Below are 19,196 nucleotides of genomic sequence, written 5' to 3' on the forward strand. Positions count from 1 at the left end.
ATCATCTCTATATACTACTATCTAACCTGGCTCTTTTCTTAATCCTTAATTTTCTAAGGTATTAACCTTGGGTTTACGAGTTTCCACTTATCACAGCCCAGGGCCGATTCGTAGGTGATAGCGACGTTTAACTCGTTACATGAGACATCTGTCAACAATTTAGCTCCTCGGTTATCCAACGTGAAGCCTAGTAGTTTCACCGCACAGTAAAAAGGCATCAATGTGTCAGATATTGGTACATTCGTGCAAGGAGCACGCATGTCTGGTGGGGGGCAAATGCACGGGATTGGGTGACGTGCGAATCCCGATTCTGGTGGAGAAATGACGTGCTTCGTGTGACGACTTACATTTGGTACTGTCATATCATGGAGCAATTGCGCAAGCGCTATTAGCCAAAACCCTCGTGAATTTCACCATCGAAATTTGAAATCGTGCAAGCGCCACACATATGTATATATATGTGATGTTCCTGTAGTGGGAGTTTCGAACTGTTCTTTTTTTACATTATCACTGCAGAGAACATCGAGCCACTAACATCCTGATCAACGCTGACTTGCATTCGAACATGGGATCGGCACCTGACAATCATCACGACGCACTTGTTGTTGGCACTGGATTTGGAGGTCTTTACACTCTTCATCTTTTGAAGCAACTGGGGCTTAATGTAAGAGCCATTGAATCAGCGCCTGATGTGGGCGGAACGTGGTACTGGAACAGCTACCCCGGTGCGAGAAGTGATATCCACAGCCATGTGTATCGATACTCTTGGGACAAGGAACTGCTCGAGAAACATCCTTGGCCTAACAACTACCTTCATCAACCGGAACTTCAGGCATATTTCCAGGAGGTGGCGCAAAAACACAAGCTGTATCCTTTGATTCATTTCAATACTGAACTTAGAGGGGCAGATTGGGATGATCAGACCGGCCTATGGATAGTCTCCACAAATACTGGACAGGAATACACCACCCGCTACCTTGTGACGGCTATCGGCATTCTTCACAATAAAAATGTTCCTGAGATACCGGGCCTAGATTCATTCAAAGGCCAGACGGTTCACAGCTCCAATTGGAACCCACATATACAATGGGAGGGAAAGCGAGTGGCCGTCATCGGCAGCGGCGCGTCGGGAATTCAGATCGTGAGCAGCTTGAGCGAGAAGGCTAAATCACTCACCCACTTCATCCGACACGCTCAGTATGTGATACCATCGCGCTTTCGAGCTGTTACGCCAGAAGAGAGGAAAGGAATCAACGAGCGCTACGACAAGATCTGGGAAGATGTGTTCCTGTCGAATACAGCCTTTGGATTCGTAGAGCCTGGCCGCCCAACGCTATCGCTGTCACCTGAAGATCGAGAGATTGTGTTTGAACGACTGTGGAGAGAAGGCAACGGTTTTCACTTCCTTTTCGGCGGCTTTTCGGACCTTGCCACGAACGAAGCCGCAAATAAGGAAGCCATCAAGTTCATACACCGCAAGATCAAGGAGACAGTTCAGGACCCACAGAAGGCAGAGGTGCTGACGTCTTCTGACTGGTTTGCTCGAAGGCCTTTGACCGACGATCATTACTACGAACGTTTCAATCAGGACAATGTCTTCGCAGTCGACCTCAAGAAGGCACCTATCACTGAAATTACCCCCGATGGTATCAATACAGCTGACGGAAAGACTCATGCTGTCGATTTGATTGTCTTTGCGACCGGGTTTGATGCCATTGATGGGAGCTACACCAGACTCAACATGCGCGGCCGTAACGGTGTCGAGCTGAAGAAGCACTGGCAGGCCGAAGGACCTAAGTCACACATTGGCGCTGCGACGTCGGAATTCCCAAATCTTCTATTCGTCAATGGACCGGGGTCTGTTTTCGCAAACAATCCGCCCGTGGCCGAAGTAGCGGCGGAATTTGCCCGGGATCTAATCGCAAGGGCTGAGGAGGTTCGTTACAGAGAAGGCGGAATTGGCATCATTGAGGCTTTGCAGGAGGCTGAGAACCGATGGCGTGAACAGACCGAACAAGTTGCAGAGCTGACGTTGTTTTCTAAGACGCCCAGTTGGTTCTTTGGAGAAAACATTCCAGGGAAGAAGGTTGCGCCGAGGCTGTATTTTGGAGGCATTGGAAGGTTTCGCGCGGCAATAGCCGAAGAGAAAGCAGCTGGTTTTAAGGGATTCCGGTTTCGTTAAGGAAATGATTTCGTGGAAGCAGGAAAACTGGTCCATAGTCTTACTTTAACAGGGCTCGCCTTCGGTATGCAGGCCTAACGATAACAAGAGAAATCCGCATTCATGAGATTCATGTCATCCACTTATTTGATATACTTTACTCTCTCCAGGAACTCGAACCCTTCATCACGCCGTCGATGCAGCGAATATCTCTTCATATAACGGCAACGGATCCTACCTGCTACCTTGCGGACGCTCGTGAAATACACCTGATTCCATCTCTGCGGCACCTTCCCGGTCTTTCCTCGAATTTTTGCCTCTACTCTGCTCGAGATTCCACTTTATCGCACCATTTGTCCCCGCACAACACATTACCGTTGAAAATACAGCGCTCCCCAACCATAGCAAGGAATTGATCAAGTCTAGCCACACTGCCGTCTTCGCACGACCCAAGGTCATGTCGTCGTATTGGCTCTGTAGCTCTTCTCCATTTGGATATATCTGGTAAAAGACACCAAATAGTGCGAGCCAGAGAACGCAGATAGTTGACTCTACAAGGAAAGTCAGGCGATAGGAACGTAATGTAAAAGCGTCGATGATCTGCGTAATGATAGTGATGGCAAATTCGAGCTGTGCAAATATAAATTCCGAGCTAGTATGCTCGTGCGAGAGTTCAATGGCGTAGGATATGCCGGAACCCAGGGCGAAGGCAAATTGGATGACACGGAAAAGGCTGACGAGAGGTTTGTCGAGGCGAGTGTGCACGGCGGAGCGGAAGGTAGATTTCGGGGCGGCCATGATGTGCAGAGGCCGAGGTCGAGATTGTGATTACGGACCTTGCTTTGGGATCACGGCCGTGGCAGCTGCCAACGTGGAAGTAGGTCTGGAAGGCAATGAAGGTCGAGAAAAGACTTAAGATGGTAACCATCAGCGACTGCCGGTCTACATATATACCCGCTTTGATGGTTCTAAAGACCGCCTCAACGTTTCATTGGTGGCTGGTGCACCGTTTAGATACCTATGGTACATATGTAGTCGGACCGGATACGAAGGGAGCGAAAGCGGCCGAATACGCGGGTGGACAGCCTGCTCCGTAATAACTACGCAAGCCAACACAGTTTCAGGGACAGCGCGGCCGCTCCCTAGCATTGAGATGAAACGGTCCCTAATACTCGTACGCGCCGCCGCTGCGTATACGCTCGTACTCGTTCTTTCTCATCACGTTGGATCCTGATGTCAGACGCCCTGCCGACACCCAGCGAGCCTGCCGACTCGCCGGAGGGAAGCGACGGTGTGGCACGCCGGCCGTCTCCAGAAGAAGGATCTGCACGGGGCGCTGAGAACAAGGCAATCAAGAGGCGAGCGCATCGCAAGTCACGATTCGGATGCAAGGTAAGTTTCTGGGTGCACGAGATATGCGATCTACTTGATAAACAAGAAGAGACTGTTCAATGTTCTTTTAATTCTTTTTTCATTTTTAGCTAAGCACCAGCAAAGCACTGTTTCCAATTTCAAGAGACACTCACTGACTTTGACTTCACAGAACTGCAAACTTCGACGGATCAAGGTGCCAGCGTTCTGCCCGAGCTATGCCATACTCTAACCTTGCCGCAGTGCGATGAGCGGAAACCGGAATGTTTAAATTGCAGAAACCGACAGGTGAGAACAGGTGCCGTTCCGTATTTTGCCAATCCAACTGAATCGACAGGTCCGCTGTGACTATCTGCCCTCCTCCCAGGCGGCGGTGACAACAGCAGCACCAAGCCCTGCAGAGGCAGTAGTAGCGCCCAGTCTGTTCGGGGCACTCAATGTCGAAGATTTAGAGCTCATGTACCACTGGACAACGTCTACCAGCGCTACACTTTCTTCCCAGACCAGTGGCGCCATCTTCTGGCGCACGCAGGTGACCGAGCTCGCGCTTTCACACCACCATATCCTTCATCTAATCCTGTCCATCACAGCAAGCCATCTCGCACGCTTTCGACCGCAACGTCGCGACGAATATGTTGCGCTGGCTGACCATCACTACGCCACTGCACTTCCCGTGGTGACAGCCGAACTATCACATCTGCACCAAGACAACTGTGATCCGGTTCTTCTCTCCGTACAGCTCATTTGCACCTTCACCTGGGCACGAGGGCCACAGCCCGGGGAGTATCTCGCCTTTGGAGAAAAGGGACGTTCAGATTGGCTTGTAATGTTCCGCGGCATCCGCACCACGTTGGAAACAGTGGGTTACGACAACTTCACGCGCTCTATGGCACCCAATATCCGTGCGCATGCTAAACCGCTTCCCAATGTCGCCGGCACGCTGGCTTACGAAGAGCCGCTTGCTGAGCTGAGCGATTACATTCAATATGCCAGCAAACCAGCCCAGCTTTCTCAAAATGTCTATGCGCATCAAGTGTTGCTCGAATGTTATTCCAACCGTTACGGCGGCGTGGATGGCGAGTATCACATCGTATTTGCGTGGCTATTCCGCATGCACGAGGAGTTCTTGGAGGCACTGCAAAGACATCAGACCGTACCGCTCGTCATATACGCGCACTTTGCGGTACTAATGAATGACATGGAGAGCTTCTGGTACATGAAAGGCTGGACAACGCACGTACTTGCGGGTATCTGGAACATACTAAGGGACGAAGATAGGGTGCACATCCGATGGCCGGTGTCAGTGGTTGGTTGGATACCTCCGTGAGACTGTCTTGCGAATACCAAGTCCCTTTGCCGCCATCGTCATACTCCAAAATGGAGCATTAAATGTTTCCGGACAAATCAGTACAAAGAATCGCCAACATCTATCTCAGCATAAAGTGATACAACAACATTGGGAAAGAAGCATACTTGAATGGACAGATGCCCCTTGTCGTCAAAACGAAGGTTGTCGTATGGTGCTTTCTGGCGTTGAGCAAGAGTGTAAGCACGTCATACAATAGTTGTACTGACAACGATCTCATTGCCTATTGTCCTTGAACATGAGTCAATGCGACCAGGATATCGTTCTTCTGTACATTATGGCACTCTGCACCCGTCGGTATTGGTAAATTCCTAAAACATTGCTTTGATGCAAATGGAGAGGTAATAGTACTTTCATTCGTCGTTGATCAAATCGTGTTGCGTGCATACCAGTGTCTGTACATTTCACGACCTTGCCCAAAAACTTATGATCCCTGACCTTCGGTCGAGCTCAGCTCCTGTAACATTTCCCTCGTGGCACTTAAACTCCCGGAGTCACCATAGATGGCTGCAATCAAACTGCCATCAATCTTTGGGAACTCCCGCTCGAGAATTGCCTGGTTCTGCTCATCCTCCGTTTGCGGGCGCGACATCTCATAGCTCTGCATCACCTCAACCTGATGTGAGCGATCCTGGCCTTGAGGCAAGGCTTGCTCAGAGGTGGTGCCTATACGGCGGGGCGGAAGACCTGGAGGTGGGGTATATTGCTCGTTGTGCTGGCCCAGCGGGGGTTGGGAAGGAGGATTGTATGATTGTTCCTGGACGAACGAGTCGTAGCTCTGGGGTTGGTCTTGAGTGTGGAAGGGGTTATGATCTTGTGCTTGCGTAGGTTGGCCATGGGATTGTGCAGTATTCTGTGCCTGGGACTCGGAACCCCAGGGGTTGGAGTAAGGGTTTTGATTGTCCGAACCATACTGAGGTGGCTGGCTGGTGTTGCGAGGGATTTGTCCAGACATTGTGTTTGCGACGAGGGAAATGGGTGTGAAAAGGGGGTATGAGGATATGTCCAATTTTGAATAATGGCTAAGGCGAAATGGCTTGCGCGTAGCGTGGCTGGTGAGAGTGGGTGTCGAGGTTACTGCGGAGGCGAGCGGGCGGAGGGAATGACGTATGCTTTGATACGGAACAGTCGAAGCGTGCTGGGTCTTTTAGAGAACGGCCTCCGCTGCCAACCCTGCGTATCACCATGTTCACGATGGAATGTATACTTAAAGTAGTGGTATGGATTTCGGATGTTTACATTTGCAATGCGATAGCCTCGACAACATATACAAAAGATTTCAAGATTTGACGACGTTCACGTGATTAGAAAGGTTCAAAGGTTCGAGAGCGAAGATCAATATCACCGACAAAGACAATCTAACACGCGCAGGAACTTGGCCGTCCGTGATCTAGACGAGAATCGGCCCACACTGGTGCTGGATCCGCAGAAATCATTTATACATCGGTACATAGACCAAGTGAAGCGGGTTAGGACAGTGAGCCAAAGGATGCGGGTCAAGAGGATAGACCGCCAGTTGAGATTAGCTCCAACAGGTGCAGCCATACGTGTTTCCAGTGATGGCATAACAAAGTATGCTGTGCCGTTCTGTCTAAGCATGTGCATGAGTATTCTTGGAAAGGTCGGTCGTCGATTCTGTGAATGCCTCGGTGGCGCGGGATAATACGGCTATGCGCACTGTCAAAAGCAATTTGGCATGCGCAAAAGAGAGCCCAGGTGCTCGTTATGTATCGGAGTCCAAGCAGCTAGGAGCCGAACCCGACGAAGCGGCCGAGAAGTCCAAGGCAGGAATGGGCTATCTACAATGTGTTGGGCTTTCAGATTCCGATCACGTCGAACACAGGCGCGTAAGCCGAGTCCTCAGACAGTCGCCTGGTCGCATACATGTGATGTGCGCTTTGTCATGTCTTGTCAAGAAGAGGGACAGGTACCGGCAGATGATGGCTGGCGGCACCACACACGCGCTCCCGGCTGAGGTGAGCCAACCCGGGAGAACCTGGGCGGACGGGTATCGAGTCTAGCGCCAGGGGAGAGTCCAGACGCGTGGACGTGTTGGTGCTGGTTGCTGGGTGCCAACAATGTGTGTATGATGCAGGCAGGATGACAGGCGCAGCCCTATGAAAGGCGGCAGGCGGCAGTCGGCAGTCTGCGCAGCGAATGCACGGCGGGCACAGCAAGCACAAGTTGGTTTTATCCGCCGGCGCGCTCAGCTGACGGGGCGCACGGGTGCCTGTGATTTGCTGTGTTCGGTGTGTTGCGCTGGCAGTCTTCGTGATGTTGGTTCGGGCCGTAGCGTGGTGACGGATCTCAGCTACAGGCTGCGGTCCATCTGCATTCACTCTCACCTCTCGTCTCCCTCGCTGCGCGCCGCTCGCCACAGCAAATGCCACGCGGTCTCTGCCTCGCCGGCGATTCTCTCTCCGCACCGTGCCCAGCCAACGACGGCGCGCCGCGTTGTGTGCGGGCCCTGCTGCTGCAGCAATTTGACACTTACCGCCATTCGGCTCGGCTGCTGTGCACAACTGCGCACCCACCACGACGCTTCACTTCGCCATCGCAGAGGCCAGCTTCGCCTCGCGACATGCCAATAGCAGCGCGCCGCCGCCAGCATGACAGACTCCCGCGACGACTCGTTCCGCTCGCTGACCGGCTCGTCTGAGACGGCCGAGCCTGCCTCTGCGCCTGCGTCGTCGAGCACCACGCCCACGTCGACCACACCCACGTCGACCACGCCCACGTCGACCACGCCCACGCCCACGCCCACGCCCACGCTCTCCACCGCGACACCTGCCGACAGCGGCTCTACCCCCATGCGGCACCCTTCCAAGAACGGTGCCCGCTCGCTCAACGTGTCGGGCGCGCAGTCGGCAGCCAACTCGCCCATGTCGTCGCGCAACTCGTCGCCTGCACGCCCTTCGCAGCGCAGCACCCAGCCCGCCGACACGCAGCCCAGGTCTGCGCGTGCTTCGCGCAAGAGCAGCAACGACGCGAGCCCCAATCGGGGTTCTAGCATGGCCGGCCCCAGCACCACCGTCCCCTCCGCCGCCGCCATCCAGCGCGCCCTCTCGTCGACCAGCATCCCACAGCTGCCGCCCGCTGCCTCGACCCAGGAGCATTCGCGCGTGCCCAGGCCGTCCAAGCCGACCTCGGGGCCCAATTCTGGCGACAACACGCCCCACTGGCCAGTGTCTCCCCGGCTGAAATCGCCGCCGCCCTCGGCAGAGACACGCTCCCGCTCTCGTAACAATTCGGTGCGCGCCCACCAGCAGCACAAGAAGACGGAGCCGGCCGCGACGCCGTCCATCATCGTCCAGAGCTCGTCGCCCGGCCCGGCCTCTCGCATTGTAGCCAGGGATGACGTCGTGGGTAGCGACCCAGAAGAAGCACCCCTAAGCATGAAGCCGTCTGGCAGAGGAACCAGCGGTGCTGCACCCAAACTCGAGACGGTTCAAGAGTCCAGCGTGCCGACGACGCCTGGCGAGGACGGCCACGATGCATACAGGTGAGGTGCCTTCCCCGCACGGCCAGCCCCGCCCGCGTCCGCGAGCGCATGTCATAGTGGAAGCTTCTTCTTAGCCGTGCCCGCCATGCTGACCCGCCGCAGCGTACTTTCCAGCTCAGCCGCGTCCACTACGGCCGACGACGACAATAACAATGACGTCACGCCGTCGAAGATTACCGAAGACCTTAGCGCGAGAACCAGACCTGTCGAAAACGGCAGCGACAACAGCGCCCGACACAAGGCCAGGATGCAGGAGCATCGCTCTGCCTCCACGCAGCAGCCGAGCGGCCCGACATCCAAGCCTTCGTTCTCGTCGCTCCATACAGTCAAGTCGCGCACCGAAGCCCCATTACGAAACATGACAGTCGAGACTGAAACAGTGCCCTCGGTCGCACAGACGACAATTGGAAATCAGGACCGTTCCGCCTCAGGGCGTGGCGATGGCAGTCTTCGTCTGAAGCCCAGCAACGAGACGATACGCCCCAGAAAAGAGCGTAAGGCTCCGAAGCGGAAAGCGCCTTCTATCAACTCAGGCACTGGTAGGTCGCCCATAGTTCCTCACCACGATCATCCGAGTAGACTGGAGCGCGCGCCTCATTCGGCAACCGTGTCTTCCTCCGGCAGTCCTGTCTCCTATTGCTTGAGCGACAGATCCTTGTTGACCATGTCGCCTCCGAGCTCTAAGATGACACGACGCCTGGCTGCTCAACCCCCTTCCTTTCTGTATTTCTATCCGAATACTAACTCCAGGCTTCGCAAAGCGTCCTCCAAGGCAGATGTATTCGAGCAGAAGGTGGCTAGTGAAGTCAATGAGGCCGATTCCTCAGACTCTGACGCCACTTTCATCTACGAGTCGAATCCCCCGGAACAACAACCGCACCGCAGCCGTCACCACCACTCGCGCACGCCTAGCATGACCTCCATCGCAAGCCTTGTTGATCCGCGACTTGCCATCCGAAACGAGCACAAGAACCCCGATAAGAAGCCCAGCATGAAATTTCCGAATCCGTACAACAACGCCAATGCAGATTACGACGGAGACCGTGGTGACGGTACAGTACGCCTCGGTTCCGGCAGGACGAATGGCAGCCGCCACCACCATCACATCGGGCGACATGGCCAAGGACGAGGGGCACTGCATCATCTCGTAATGGACAGCGATTCATCGCTCGTGGGTTCTTCGCGCGCCCGAGCTCCTTCATCACGACATCCATCGCAGCCAAATAGTCCCCGCTTCCAGACATTTAGCGTAGCCAATAGCAATGGCAATGGGAATGGGAATGGCGTGAAGAAGCATGGAGAATTGTCAAGCTACGATATCGATACCGAGCACGCAGCCGACGATGAGCGGACGCCACTGATTTCAACCCGAAGCCCACGGGCGCGCACTTCACGCCATGGACGACCAAACAGTGCTACGCTACGCCAGCTCGAACGTCGCAACCGCCGCGGAGAAGGCAATTGGTGCCGGCGTTTCGCTGGATGCCTGGTTGCGTCAATTATTATTCTCGTTGTCGTGTTCACTGCCGTCGGCGTGGTCTTCGCCTCTACTAAGCAATTGACCGATCTAAAGATTCGCGAGATCCAGAACGTTGTGGCTAGTCAAGAAGAGATCATCATGGATCTCGTGGTCGGTGCAGTCAATCCGAACATTGTAGGTATTACTGTTTCGGATATGGATGTTATCATGTTCGCCAAGAGCAAGCATGTTGGCTCGGACAAATGGTGGCGGGAGCATGGCAATGGCAGACCACAAAACGAGGACGGATGGCTCCCGGTCCAGCCATCAACGGCTGACGATCTGAAAGGCGCAAGCACCGATGGTGTTGACGAAGGTACAGATCCGATTGAAGAGCCAAGAACCATGTCGCTTGGCCGCATCTTCCACTTCGACTCGCCACTCACATTCGACGGTACATTCTTCAATCACCGCCAAGTAGAATCTGTTGGAGAAATCCGTCTATCGAACCCTGGTAACAAGACTGAGGCCGGAGGGACCGAACGATGGGAGGAAGTTTTACAGTATCCCTTCGAGCTTATTGTCCGCGGCACATTCAAGTACGAACTTCCTCTCAGCACTCATGTACACAAGGTCTCAGTCACCGCCTCGTACGATTACGATCCCGACGCTGAGAAAAAGAAATTGAAAACGATTGGATCAGAAGATACGAAGCAAAAGAGAAGGGACTCATCCTCTTTACCTGTACCATCAGCGCCAGTAGGACGTTTCGATCGCAGAATGCTTCCACTTCTGGATTGGGATGCCCAATAAGTCTGGCTACTTCCCCTCGATCCTCTTTCAGTACGACTCGACGCCCAAGATCAAAAAGAAAACAAGATACCCTTGCACACTTACACGGATTGACGACTATACCCATAGACTTGTACGGTACGCTGTCTCGCTTCGCAGGCTTGCCGGACTGCATATTTTCGGCTCGACCGCCGCTTACGATTTTTTTTTTTATATTTTGTTGTCTTTTTCGTTTTTCCTTCTAGCCTCACCTCAGAGGTCTGTAACATGGTATACATGGGCTCTTGTGCTGGTGACGGTTGCTTGTATTTGAACTTCCTAAAATGCTTTAGCGAAAGGCGTTTGATATGATAGTCAGCTATTAATGCCTGAGGATCTGGCCATCGTCCTCTATTCCAGTCTACCGAGGCACACGACCTCTTCATTTTCCATCAGAATCTTGTACCTGGCAAGTGTCCTCACGTTGGAGATGGGTTCTCGGCCTAGTCACATTCTTTCAAACTCTCTTTTCTATGTTTGCTTGCTTGTCTTGTACGTAGGATCCCATCGGTCGGGCGCGAATTAGTTGACATTGCAAGAGAGGCTGGAAAAGTCAAGGCACATGCATACTCTGAAGAGTGGATTTTAATTAAGAATAGCGTTTTTCTTTTCTATTGCAGCGAGAGAGCATGGAACGGCAGTGGCATAGCGACATCGATCGCATCAAGCGTGGGCGTTTTTACGGTTATTATGGGCGAGATGCGCACGCACGGTGTGTTGGTTGGGAAGTTGGTATAGCTCTGGAGATGACAAACATTTAAAATGGACGAGAGGTCCAGTGTCCCTGTACAGACACGCCACTCGTAGTCAGACAAAGTGTTCTCGTAAAAAGGCTATTTTGAGCGAGTGCGTTCAGACCGGATCTAGCTTCGATATCGTATTGCGTTGCATTGCAGTCTTTGCCCATGGTATATTCCCCGGAACGTGCTGTTTATGACTTCCTCCGTGTTAGCAATCATATGCCACCACTACACGCTTAACAGTCGAACGCACTGTATCTTGACTACCATTAAGGGCACACAACGAATATCACTATACCGTTTCGACTCTCATGCTTCTCTCTCGCTCTCTTCAACTCCGCCTTCGGGTGCAGTACTGTAACAGTGACACGATGGAAGACCGCACGACCAATTTCTACCACATATGGACCATTTGAGCCTCGTTTCAGTAATACTATAAAGTCTTGGCCTACTATGTGCTACGTTCTCGTTACTAATTAGATTCGAGAGTGTCTTATACTCGCTAAATACCACTACACGGCGACAACCCGAACGAAGTCAACCAAACAGAATACTGAGTAATACTCACAACTCAGAATTGATCGACTATCCCAATCGTATCCTATCATGCCGCCGATACCAGCGATCATCGACATTTTTCACATGTGGAAACAAAAGGTGCCGCGATGGAAGTTTTGCAACTGTCAGTCCCAGTAAGATTACTTTGACATCATTGGAGGCATCTGCAGATCCTACCGGCATAACACATACAGTCATTGTGAGTATCTGAGCATTGAAGGGGGAGCTGTATGTCTCTGATACCTCAGGACCAGAAGAAACTAAACAGGTAGCAGCAATTTGGCTGCTTCGGCTTTTGCCGACTGGGGTAATGGATACTGTACGTTCGATACATGCCGATGAGATCAGGTCTTGGCTGGAATTTCGCCCACATGAAATCCCTGCGCGGTAGACTTGCTCAATCATGGTTTCAAGTCTAGAAATGCTTCATGTCTATAAGGAGCATGCATCACAGTAGGGTTTCTAGAACTCGTGCAAATTTTTGGTCGATTATCAGCCATGTCATCTTGATATACTCCTGAGACTACGTTCCTCAACGCATTGTTTATGAGCAGCTCGAAGTGCTTCTATAAGAAGATTCAGTGTCAGAAGTATGAACTACGACATTCAATACCCAACGGCATTTGTTCTCATCACCCTGTAACACACCCGTGACAGTAGACAGGTAGAAGGGCACATATATGAAGGCACATGAATCTTTTTCTGCCCATGCAAGCTCTCGACCTTCATACTCAGATGTCTGAGATGGGCGATCCAATCCAACCAACTTATGCTGCTTCCTACGCGGGATCAACCCACGTCAGAACACACTGTTTTCACTTGCAAGCATACCCCCCATCTAACCCCATCCAACCTTCCTTATATTCCCCGTTAGAACGAAATAGTTACGCGAACTTTCATCGTCGATTAGGACCACAAAGTGTTCGTGTTATCCAAAGCTAACAGTTGCTTCATGTTAAATGATTCGATCGGACCATCTTTATGCATGTTCGTTATCGTCCTAAATAGAAGACACTGTGCATCTACAAGTAAACGCAGACCACGCTCTGCTTCTGCTTTGCAAACTCCGTGCGGAACCACGAACCCAGAGCCTGAAGAGCCTGCAGGGCTGCCTCCACTTGATCATAACGCAAATGCCAGAAGATCTTGTTCAAGTCGTTGCAATTCAGAAGCCGCTCGAGCTTGTAGCGGTTCAGGAGTTCATCTGTTCCCCGTGCGACGTAGTCGACCCTGCTGAAGTGGGTCAGGTCCTGAGCACGGAACGACATACGGATGGTCTTCAAGCCCTGGCAAGCACCTGCAAGGGCAAGATCGGAATTGACTGGAATGTTGGTGGGGAAGTAGCCGAAGAAGTCGAACTGGAGGTGGCGAACGTGGCGTAGGCCACCATGGGGCACCGTGGCTAGCCAGGCTCGAAGATACTGGTTGGCTGGGAACGATGCAACCATGACCTTTGAGCATCGGATGATACAGCGAACGTCTCGGGGAATGTCTGCTTGGTGAGGAAGCAGAGTGGGGGAATAAAAGTTTGGCCGCTCGATCCGAGCATCGTAGAAACGGCGCCTCTGAACAGGGTCTTTCAGATGCCGATTGATTGTAGCTCCAAAGTACCAATGGACACGCGCATCTGCCTTGTACTTGCCACCGCGCATCGCCATCTCCCAGATGGCCTCGCGGATTTCCTGAGGCAACTTCCCGTTCACGCCAATGTACTCTATGAAGCAAGAGACGTTCTGAGCTGGTCCAGCTGGCGTAGAAGACGATGGACCATACTGAATTTTGTGCGAGTGTGATCCAGTTCCCAGGGAAGGATACAACGCGACCTCACGGGAGCCTGACAGTAGTGGGAAGTTCTTGAAGGAGTAGTGAGGCTTCGGCGGTGGAGGCACGATGTTACTTGAGCTAGTGTGGTCCTTTCAGCGGATACCTTCGTGGTACCGGACAATCTCGATGAACATCCCGAATGGTGATATGGTCAAGTGTCGTCCAGTGAGTTGCTGGGGTGTGGATGTGGTCGACGGTTGATGCAGCCGGCAGACGAGGGCGGTGTCAACCTCTGTAGCTCACAGGATAGCGTTTTTATATAAGCATGGTCTCCGGGAGTTTATTCACTGTATACTATGCGCATGTTGTCATTGGTCAGTGCCCAGGAGTGAAATGCTTTCTCATACGGAAGGTCGGTCGCACACATACCCTCACTGACGGCCTGGTTAATGTAACCCGCATCCAGGTGCTTCCTGCCGTAGTCCGCACTATCCGGAAATACTTGTTATTCAATGCAGCAGACTTTAGTTAGTTGTTGATGGCCCATCGTTTCTAGCAGAGCAGAAAATTTGTATACTTTGGACATTGGGTGATATTTCACTATGGTCTTATATGTAGAAGAATTGAGCCCTTGAGATCGAACACACGACTGAAGCGTGGGATTATCTAAACTGCCACTCTTGCCTTTCACCATTTCCTACATGATGCACCCAATAACCCATACCACTGATTCAGGAGAATCGACTTTTGTGAGTAAATATGGGGGCTTGCTGCATTCATCTCGTTCCCAGCTTTGTATCCGCCTAGGAGCGTATAAACTTATACATACGCCTTGCTTGATCACAAAATGTCCTCTTGGAGACTAATGTGAATTTAAAGGATTTTAAAAAGATAGATTTTAGCACTCAATAAGGTCCTTGTGATTATTATCACGTTGGCATGGAATTGGCTCGGACCAGAGGATGTTCTACTGACGTTGGGCTTTGCATACCTCTTTAGATTCGTTAGAAATTCTAGGTGAATATAGTAGCTCAACAATTGGAGGATACACACGATCATTGTACATCATAGACAACAGAAAATTAACGGATTTGACAAGGACGGGCTTGTTGAGAACTACTCTGATGCATCACACGAAATAAAAGTCAGGAGGCCAAGCTCCTCAGCAGTCCAAGCTCACGAAAGGCATTTTGTATGTCTTACGTGTTTCTGTTCATGATTTAAAGTTGGTGGATCCTGAAGAGTATATTTGCTAGTGGAACACCGAAGAAAGTGCGCTAAAGTATGGTACCTGGAGGATTTGCGCTGGCTTTCGAAGCAAACACACAAACAAGAGCGGCCCGAAGTCAACAGAGCAGAGTTCCAGTCGCCCTTTCAAACACCGAAATCCATATAGACATTCATTCTCACCATGTCTGCAACGCTGTGACGGAAAGGACCCAACAAGAGAATACGACAGTCCCTAGGTCACTCATCTCGCTTGGTAATACAACCCGGCCATGGAATTGACCCACAACCTGTTTCAGGTGGGGCAGCTTCAGGGATCCTTTTGGTAATGCAGAAGAGCGAGGTGCAGGGCACAGATGGCTCCGATGATGTTCTATCCTACTATTAAACCGTGACACTAGAAGGAGAACGTGAACTTACGGAAAGGCCACGGCCGTGGAAATGATAGCGACGAGTGCGAAGAGTCTCATTTTCGAGGCGAGGGGCATAAGTTGCAGTTGGAGACAAAATTAGGAGTTCAAGCGCAATTTTGGATGATGTTATTGATATTTGTGCTAGTAGTTGCCCTTTATATGTCAGGAAGGTCTTGAAGCCCCTCACCGAGACCATCGGGCCGGTTCATTCTCAGTGAGATCAACGAAACAGCGGACTTCGGCAGCATGCTTCTTGGTGCTCGTGTAATATATATTGAGCGGCTGTTTCTGGCCAGTTGTGAAGCTACACGGCTGTATTGCTTGCATCAGGATGAGGATCTGCATGCAGACTTGTGCGTCGTTAGTGCAGTGTTCTTAGCCTCAAATGTTCTGCTATTTTATCGTCTATAGGAAAACTTATGGAGTCTCAAAAGCAACGCGTGAGCTGCAAAAATAGGCCACTTTTCTAAATACTGTGTGAATGTTTGTTGGTGGGTAGGCATGCGTGACTATCTATCCTAAAAAAATCTGCTTAGTGATCTATAGTAGCTCTACCGAGCATGTGTGCTCAATGCAGAGCTTTGGAATAGTCGCATGACCGAATACGCAGGATTCGCATCATTTGAATAGGGATGGGAGTGAGGCACATATCATGTGATCTGAATACGAGCGCCACCTGCAGGTCCTTGACACCTGTGCAGAAATTCGCCTCTGTGCTCCGGATCGAAACGCTCCACCGTATTCCATATTGCGGTTCTGATGCTATTCAGGAATATAATGCTGATCGCTACCCATATAGATTTCAATCAGGGTCGGTCGTCCATTCTACTATTCCGGGCCTGGCATGAGACGGCCATGGTGACTTGAATCCTCCTCTCGGGCGAGCATTGTATAGAACTTAGGTGTTCTAAGTTGCGTCAGTAGCCCAATCGGAGTCATCGTCTTTCTTCCCCAGTCATGGATGGCTGAACTCCGTGCACCTATTTCGTCATATACTGCAGGTTATAGTGGCCCACAGCATGTATCCTCTCCGCGACGAATTAGGATGATTTCCTAAAATGATCGGGATCCTTCTGAGTGCGATCCGGTATCGGCAGAGTTGAAATTTTGCGCTTTTGCATCTGCATTGCTCAAACCCTTAGACTTCGGAATACACTTCGGAGATCTGGCTAACCCGGCACGCATACCAATCCGTCCCGTATTGACGTACCCATAGGCATCTTCTCCACCTAACTCAATCATGTTCTCTCGGCCCAAAAACCAGCGAGCGGGCTACCAAGCGTTGGATCCTAGCCCAGAGACGTTCATACATCAATTATACTGCTCGAAAGAACCGGCAAATGGCTACAATCTGAGTTTAAGGGACCTTCTCCAGAAGGTTTGCTTGTCTGATAGGTCGTCCATCTCGGCATTCGAAATCCAGCGCTATGGAACCTTCACCCTAGTGGCTTCGTTGTCGTCAATATCAACTACCAATAGTATCGAAGACGGAATCACTATTGCACTAGATTTCTTTGACCAGGGCGACTCGCAGACTTCTTTCCTGTGCAATGCATGGCACGAGAAGTCGAGGGAGCGTCAAAGAGAATCAAGATCTTCGACACTGCTTGTCCTAGCGAAGTATGAGGACCGACTTGTTCATCGCCTTGGCCTCTTACCCACTCAATCCAACGCTATTTCGACAGCCCGGCGGAACTTGAACACAAAGATCCCGACAGGTGGCTCTACACGAACGAAGGCGATGTACTACGCGTGGGCTTTGGTTGTTGTAGCGACTGTTTTAGCCATTATTGTGCTGGTAGCGATCCATGTTATGGCTTCACATAGAGTAGATGACTTTCACTCGTGGCGGCAGTATGATACTAGTGGAAGCATCGGTCCCCAATATCAACTTGCAGTCAATGCGTCCAACGCTACCTCGTGGATCTCTTACGCTGGCGACCCCTCCCTCTGGACGCTCCGAATAGACGATCAAGCCATCATTCCGATCCGTCTTCTCGATAATGAAGAGCGACACTGTCAGGACTGGATACAGAAGCGATATCCAGAGATGAATCAGATCCGTCTGAACGGGTCCTACTTCAATAAAACGTGGCTCAGCAGTCCCGCGATAAACCGAGTACCTACGGACGAGCTATTCCATTTCTCTCACTGTATTCTTGCAGTCAAACGATACATAAAGGCAAAGGATACTGGGAAACATGTCTGCGGGAGAGACATCGATAAGAAGCATGTGCAGCATTGCTTGGATGCGTTAGACTGGTGGGCATTTCCCGAGGGGAGAAGTGGCGAGGACATTCCCAACTCGAATAGAACGTTCTGGTGGAGGACGAAGGTTTGTTTCGACTAGCCGTTGAGAAGCGTCTGGGCAGGTGGAGCAGCGATCAACACTGTACCTACACTTGGAACACATCCGTACATTGCAATGTGAAATTTTCTTGGGCTAGTAGACTGTGCGTTCGTTGAGGACCATGTCGAAGCTGTCGTTGTGTTTGGGCCTGGTCGGGTCCTCATGGTTCTTGTCCAACGACGAGCCTGGTGAGCTGTGTGCCTGGACTAGCGCTGCTCAAAGGAGTCACGCGTTCTGACCGCACAGTCTGACACTTGGGAGGTCGGTATGATGCTGTATAGGGTCCAGAGAAGAGAGGGCATCGTGATCGAACGAGCTGTCTGCACCAAGACCAGTCTAATAAAGGCTGTTATCAAAACACCCACCGACGCCATGCATGCCAAATCAATGACGCCGAATTACCGCTTGAGAGCAGCGAACCTTTTCGCCAGCTCATCGACATCTGGAATTTTCCCCAAACTATCCTCCTTCTTCGCTGCTGGTTTCTTTGCCTCCAACTTGGACGCACTCAGCTTTGCGGCCGCTGAGCCTGGTAGCTTCAATTTCGGCGCCAAATTGTCTGTACTTGGGCTCGGGGGCACGACTCGCAGCGGACTCTGCGGCCCAAACTTCTTGGGTGGGGTAGCCTTGACCAACTCCTCTTCCTCTTCCTCTTTCCTGCTTGCTTTTGGGTCGGCTTCGAGCGCGGGCTCTCGCTCCTTGGGGTTCTCCTCTGCGATACCGCCTGACGGCTCATCGTCGTCTTCTTCTTCATCATCCTGCGAAGGCTCTGGCTCCCCATAAGGTACGCCGTAGAACCGCGCGATCTCGGTCAGATATGCATCGACAAGCTCGGGCTTGGGTGTCTCCGCCCGTAGCTTCTTTTCCACGCGCTCTGCGACGCCTTCTCCTTCCATGCTGGGCAGCGCGACCTCCTTGCCAAACTTGTCCACCAGTAGCGCCCGGACAGCATGTAGCTCCTTGATTTCCGTGCGCGGTGCAGCGTATATGATGGACCTTACAGCCTCCTCCAGCGCAGGGTCTAGCGGTATGGTATTGGCGGGGGTTGAAGGAGAGGACGGAGGATCGAGAAGCTGCGAACGCGCGAGGAGCAGTTCGCAGTAGAGTTCGAGGATCTCATGGAGCTCGGTGGTGATGTCGGAGCGGATGATGTTCTCGACGCGTATGCGCGCCGATTGGAGCTTGCCAGCCTGCAACCGCATGGTCAGTTTGCGAGGGGAGGGCAAGCCGAGGAGGGCCAACATACCTCGAGAAGCTGCGCCATTTCGCGGCGTTGCTGTTTGGCCTTCGCTGAGTCTTTTTGCTGGACCATGCGCAGGCGGGATATGGAGAGCTTGAGCTGCACCTTGAGCTTGTTCTGCGGCAGTTAGCTTAAGGCAACGCAGCATCGGTTGAGGAACGTACGACGAGAGACTGCGTGGGTGCCATTCTGATTTCCTGCACGCTGTGCTCCG

At 51.9% G+C, this 19,196-nt stretch overlaps 8 protein-coding genes across 8 annotated transcripts; 4 read left to right on the plus strand and 4 right to left on the minus strand.

Moving 5' to 3' along the window:
• Positions 1-520: 520 nt before the first annotated feature.
• Positions 521-2,182, plus strand: CC84DRAFT_1248304 (cyclohexanone monooxygenase; the record flags this gene model as incomplete). Its single annotated transcript, XM_018184259.1, has 1 exon — positions 521-2,182. Exon 1 carries the CDS (start codon positions 566-568, stop codon positions 2,180-2,182), a length of 1,617 nt encoding a protein of 538 aa, XP_018033744.1. The 5' UTR covers positions 521-565.
• A 145-nt stretch (positions 2,183-2,327) lies between these two features.
• CC84DRAFT_1165626 (uncharacterized protein) lies at positions 2,328-3,180 on the minus strand. Its single transcript, XM_018178764.1, has one exon. It carries the CDS (start codon positions 2,957-2,959, stop codon positions 2,396-2,398), a length of 564 nt encoding a protein of 187 aa, XP_018033745.1. The 5' UTR covers positions 2,960-3,180; the 3' UTR covers positions 2,328-2,395.
• Positions 3,181-3,327: 147 nt separating this feature from the next.
• On the plus strand, positions 3,328-5,234 carry CC84DRAFT_1206771 (uncharacterized protein). The gene is made up of 4 exons (XM_018182057.1): positions 3,328-3,553; positions 3,705-3,728; positions 3,776-3,820; positions 3,870-5,234. Exons 1-4 carry the CDS (start codon positions 3,395-3,397, stop codon positions 4,857-4,859), a joined length of 1,218 nt encoding a protein of 405 aa, XP_018033746.1. The 5' UTR covers positions 3,328-3,394; the 3' UTR covers positions 4,860-5,234.
• On the minus strand, positions 5,221-6,079 carry CC84DRAFT_835234 (uncharacterized protein). The gene has a single exon (XM_018187597.1). The coding sequence runs from the start codon at positions 5,851-5,853 to the stop codon at positions 5,323-5,325; it is 531 nt and encodes a 176-aa protein (XP_018033747.1). The 5' UTR covers positions 5,854-6,079; the 3' UTR covers positions 5,221-5,322.
• Positions 6,080-8,390: 2,311 nt separating this feature from the next.
• On the plus strand, positions 8,391-10,712 carry CC84DRAFT_835304 (uncharacterized protein). The gene is made up of 2 exons (XM_018187598.1): positions 8,391-8,939; positions 9,162-10,712. The coding sequence occupies exons 1-2, from the start codon at positions 8,486-8,488 to the stop codon at positions 10,670-10,672; spliced, it is 1,965 nt and encodes a 654-aa protein (XP_018033748.1). The 5' UTR covers positions 8,391-8,485; the 3' UTR covers positions 10,673-10,712.
• A 2,298-nt stretch (positions 10,713-13,010) lies between these two features.
• Positions 13,011-13,946, minus strand: CC84DRAFT_1248322 (uncharacterized protein; the record flags this gene model as incomplete). The annotated part of the gene is made up of 2 exons (XM_018184260.1): positions 13,011-13,890; positions 13,927-13,946. 2 exons carry the CDS (start codon positions 13,944-13,946, stop codon positions 13,011-13,013), a joined length of 900 nt encoding a protein of 299 aa, XP_018033749.1.
• Positions 13,947-17,205: 3,259 nt separating this feature from the next.
• CC84DRAFT_1095848 (uncharacterized protein) lies at positions 17,206-17,742 on the plus strand (the record flags this gene model as incomplete). Its single annotated transcript, XM_018174637.1, has 1 exon — positions 17,206-17,742. One exon carries the CDS (start codon positions 17,206-17,208, stop codon positions 17,740-17,742), a length of 537 nt encoding a protein of 178 aa, XP_018033750.1.
• A 398-nt stretch (positions 17,743-18,140) lies between these two features.
• CC84DRAFT_1094846 (DUF292-domain-containing protein) lies at positions 18,141-19,170 on the minus strand (the record flags this gene model as incomplete). The annotated part of the gene is made up of 3 exons (XM_018174584.1): positions 18,141-18,932; positions 18,989-19,099; positions 19,147-19,170. 3 exons carry the CDS (start codon positions 19,168-19,170, stop codon positions 18,141-18,143), a joined length of 927 nt encoding a protein of 308 aa, XP_018033751.1.
• Between the last annotated feature and the right edge of the window lie 26 nt (positions 19,171-19,196).

Source organism: Paraphaeosphaeria sporulosa, assembly GCF_001642045.1.
Source record: "Paraphaeosphaeria sporulosa strain AP3s5-JAC2a unplaced genomic scaffold CC84scaffold_7, whole genome shotgun sequence".
NCBI classification, from domain to species: domain Eukaryota; kingdom Fungi; phylum Ascomycota; class Dothideomycetes; order Pleosporales; family Didymosphaeriaceae; genus Paraphaeosphaeria; species Paraphaeosphaeria sporulosa.

Bases quoted from the DNA above. Each gene is read 5' to 3' on its own strand.
- CC84DRAFT_835304 (XM_018187598.1), top strand. From the start codon at position 8,486: ATGCTGACCCGCCGCAGCGTACTTTCCAGCTCAGCCGCGTCCACTACG. The intron at 8,940-9,161 runs GTAGGTCGCCCA...GGCTTCGCAAAG, and splicing joins TTCTATCAACTCAGGCACTG to CGTCCTCCAAGGCAGATGTA.
- CC84DRAFT_835234 (XM_018187597.1), bottom strand. From the start codon at position 5,853: ATGTCTGGACAAATCCCTCGCAACACCAGCCAGCCACCTCAGTATGGT.
- CC84DRAFT_1206771 (XM_018182057.1), top strand. From the start codon at position 3,395: ATGTCAGACGCCCTGCCGACACCCAGCGAGCCTGCCGACTCGCCGGAG. The intron at 3,729-3,775 runs GTGCCAGCGTTC...ACCTTGCCGCAG, and splicing joins GCAAACTTCGACGGATCAAG to TGCGATGAGCGGAAACCGGA. The intron at 3,821-3,869 runs GTGAGAACAGGT...CTGAATCGACAG, and splicing joins TAAATTGCAGAAACCGACAG to GTCCGCTGTGACTATCTGCC.
- CC84DRAFT_1165626 (XM_018178764.1), bottom strand. From the start codon at position 2,959: ATGGCCGCCCCGAAATCTACCTTCCGCTCCGCCGTGCACACTCGCCTC.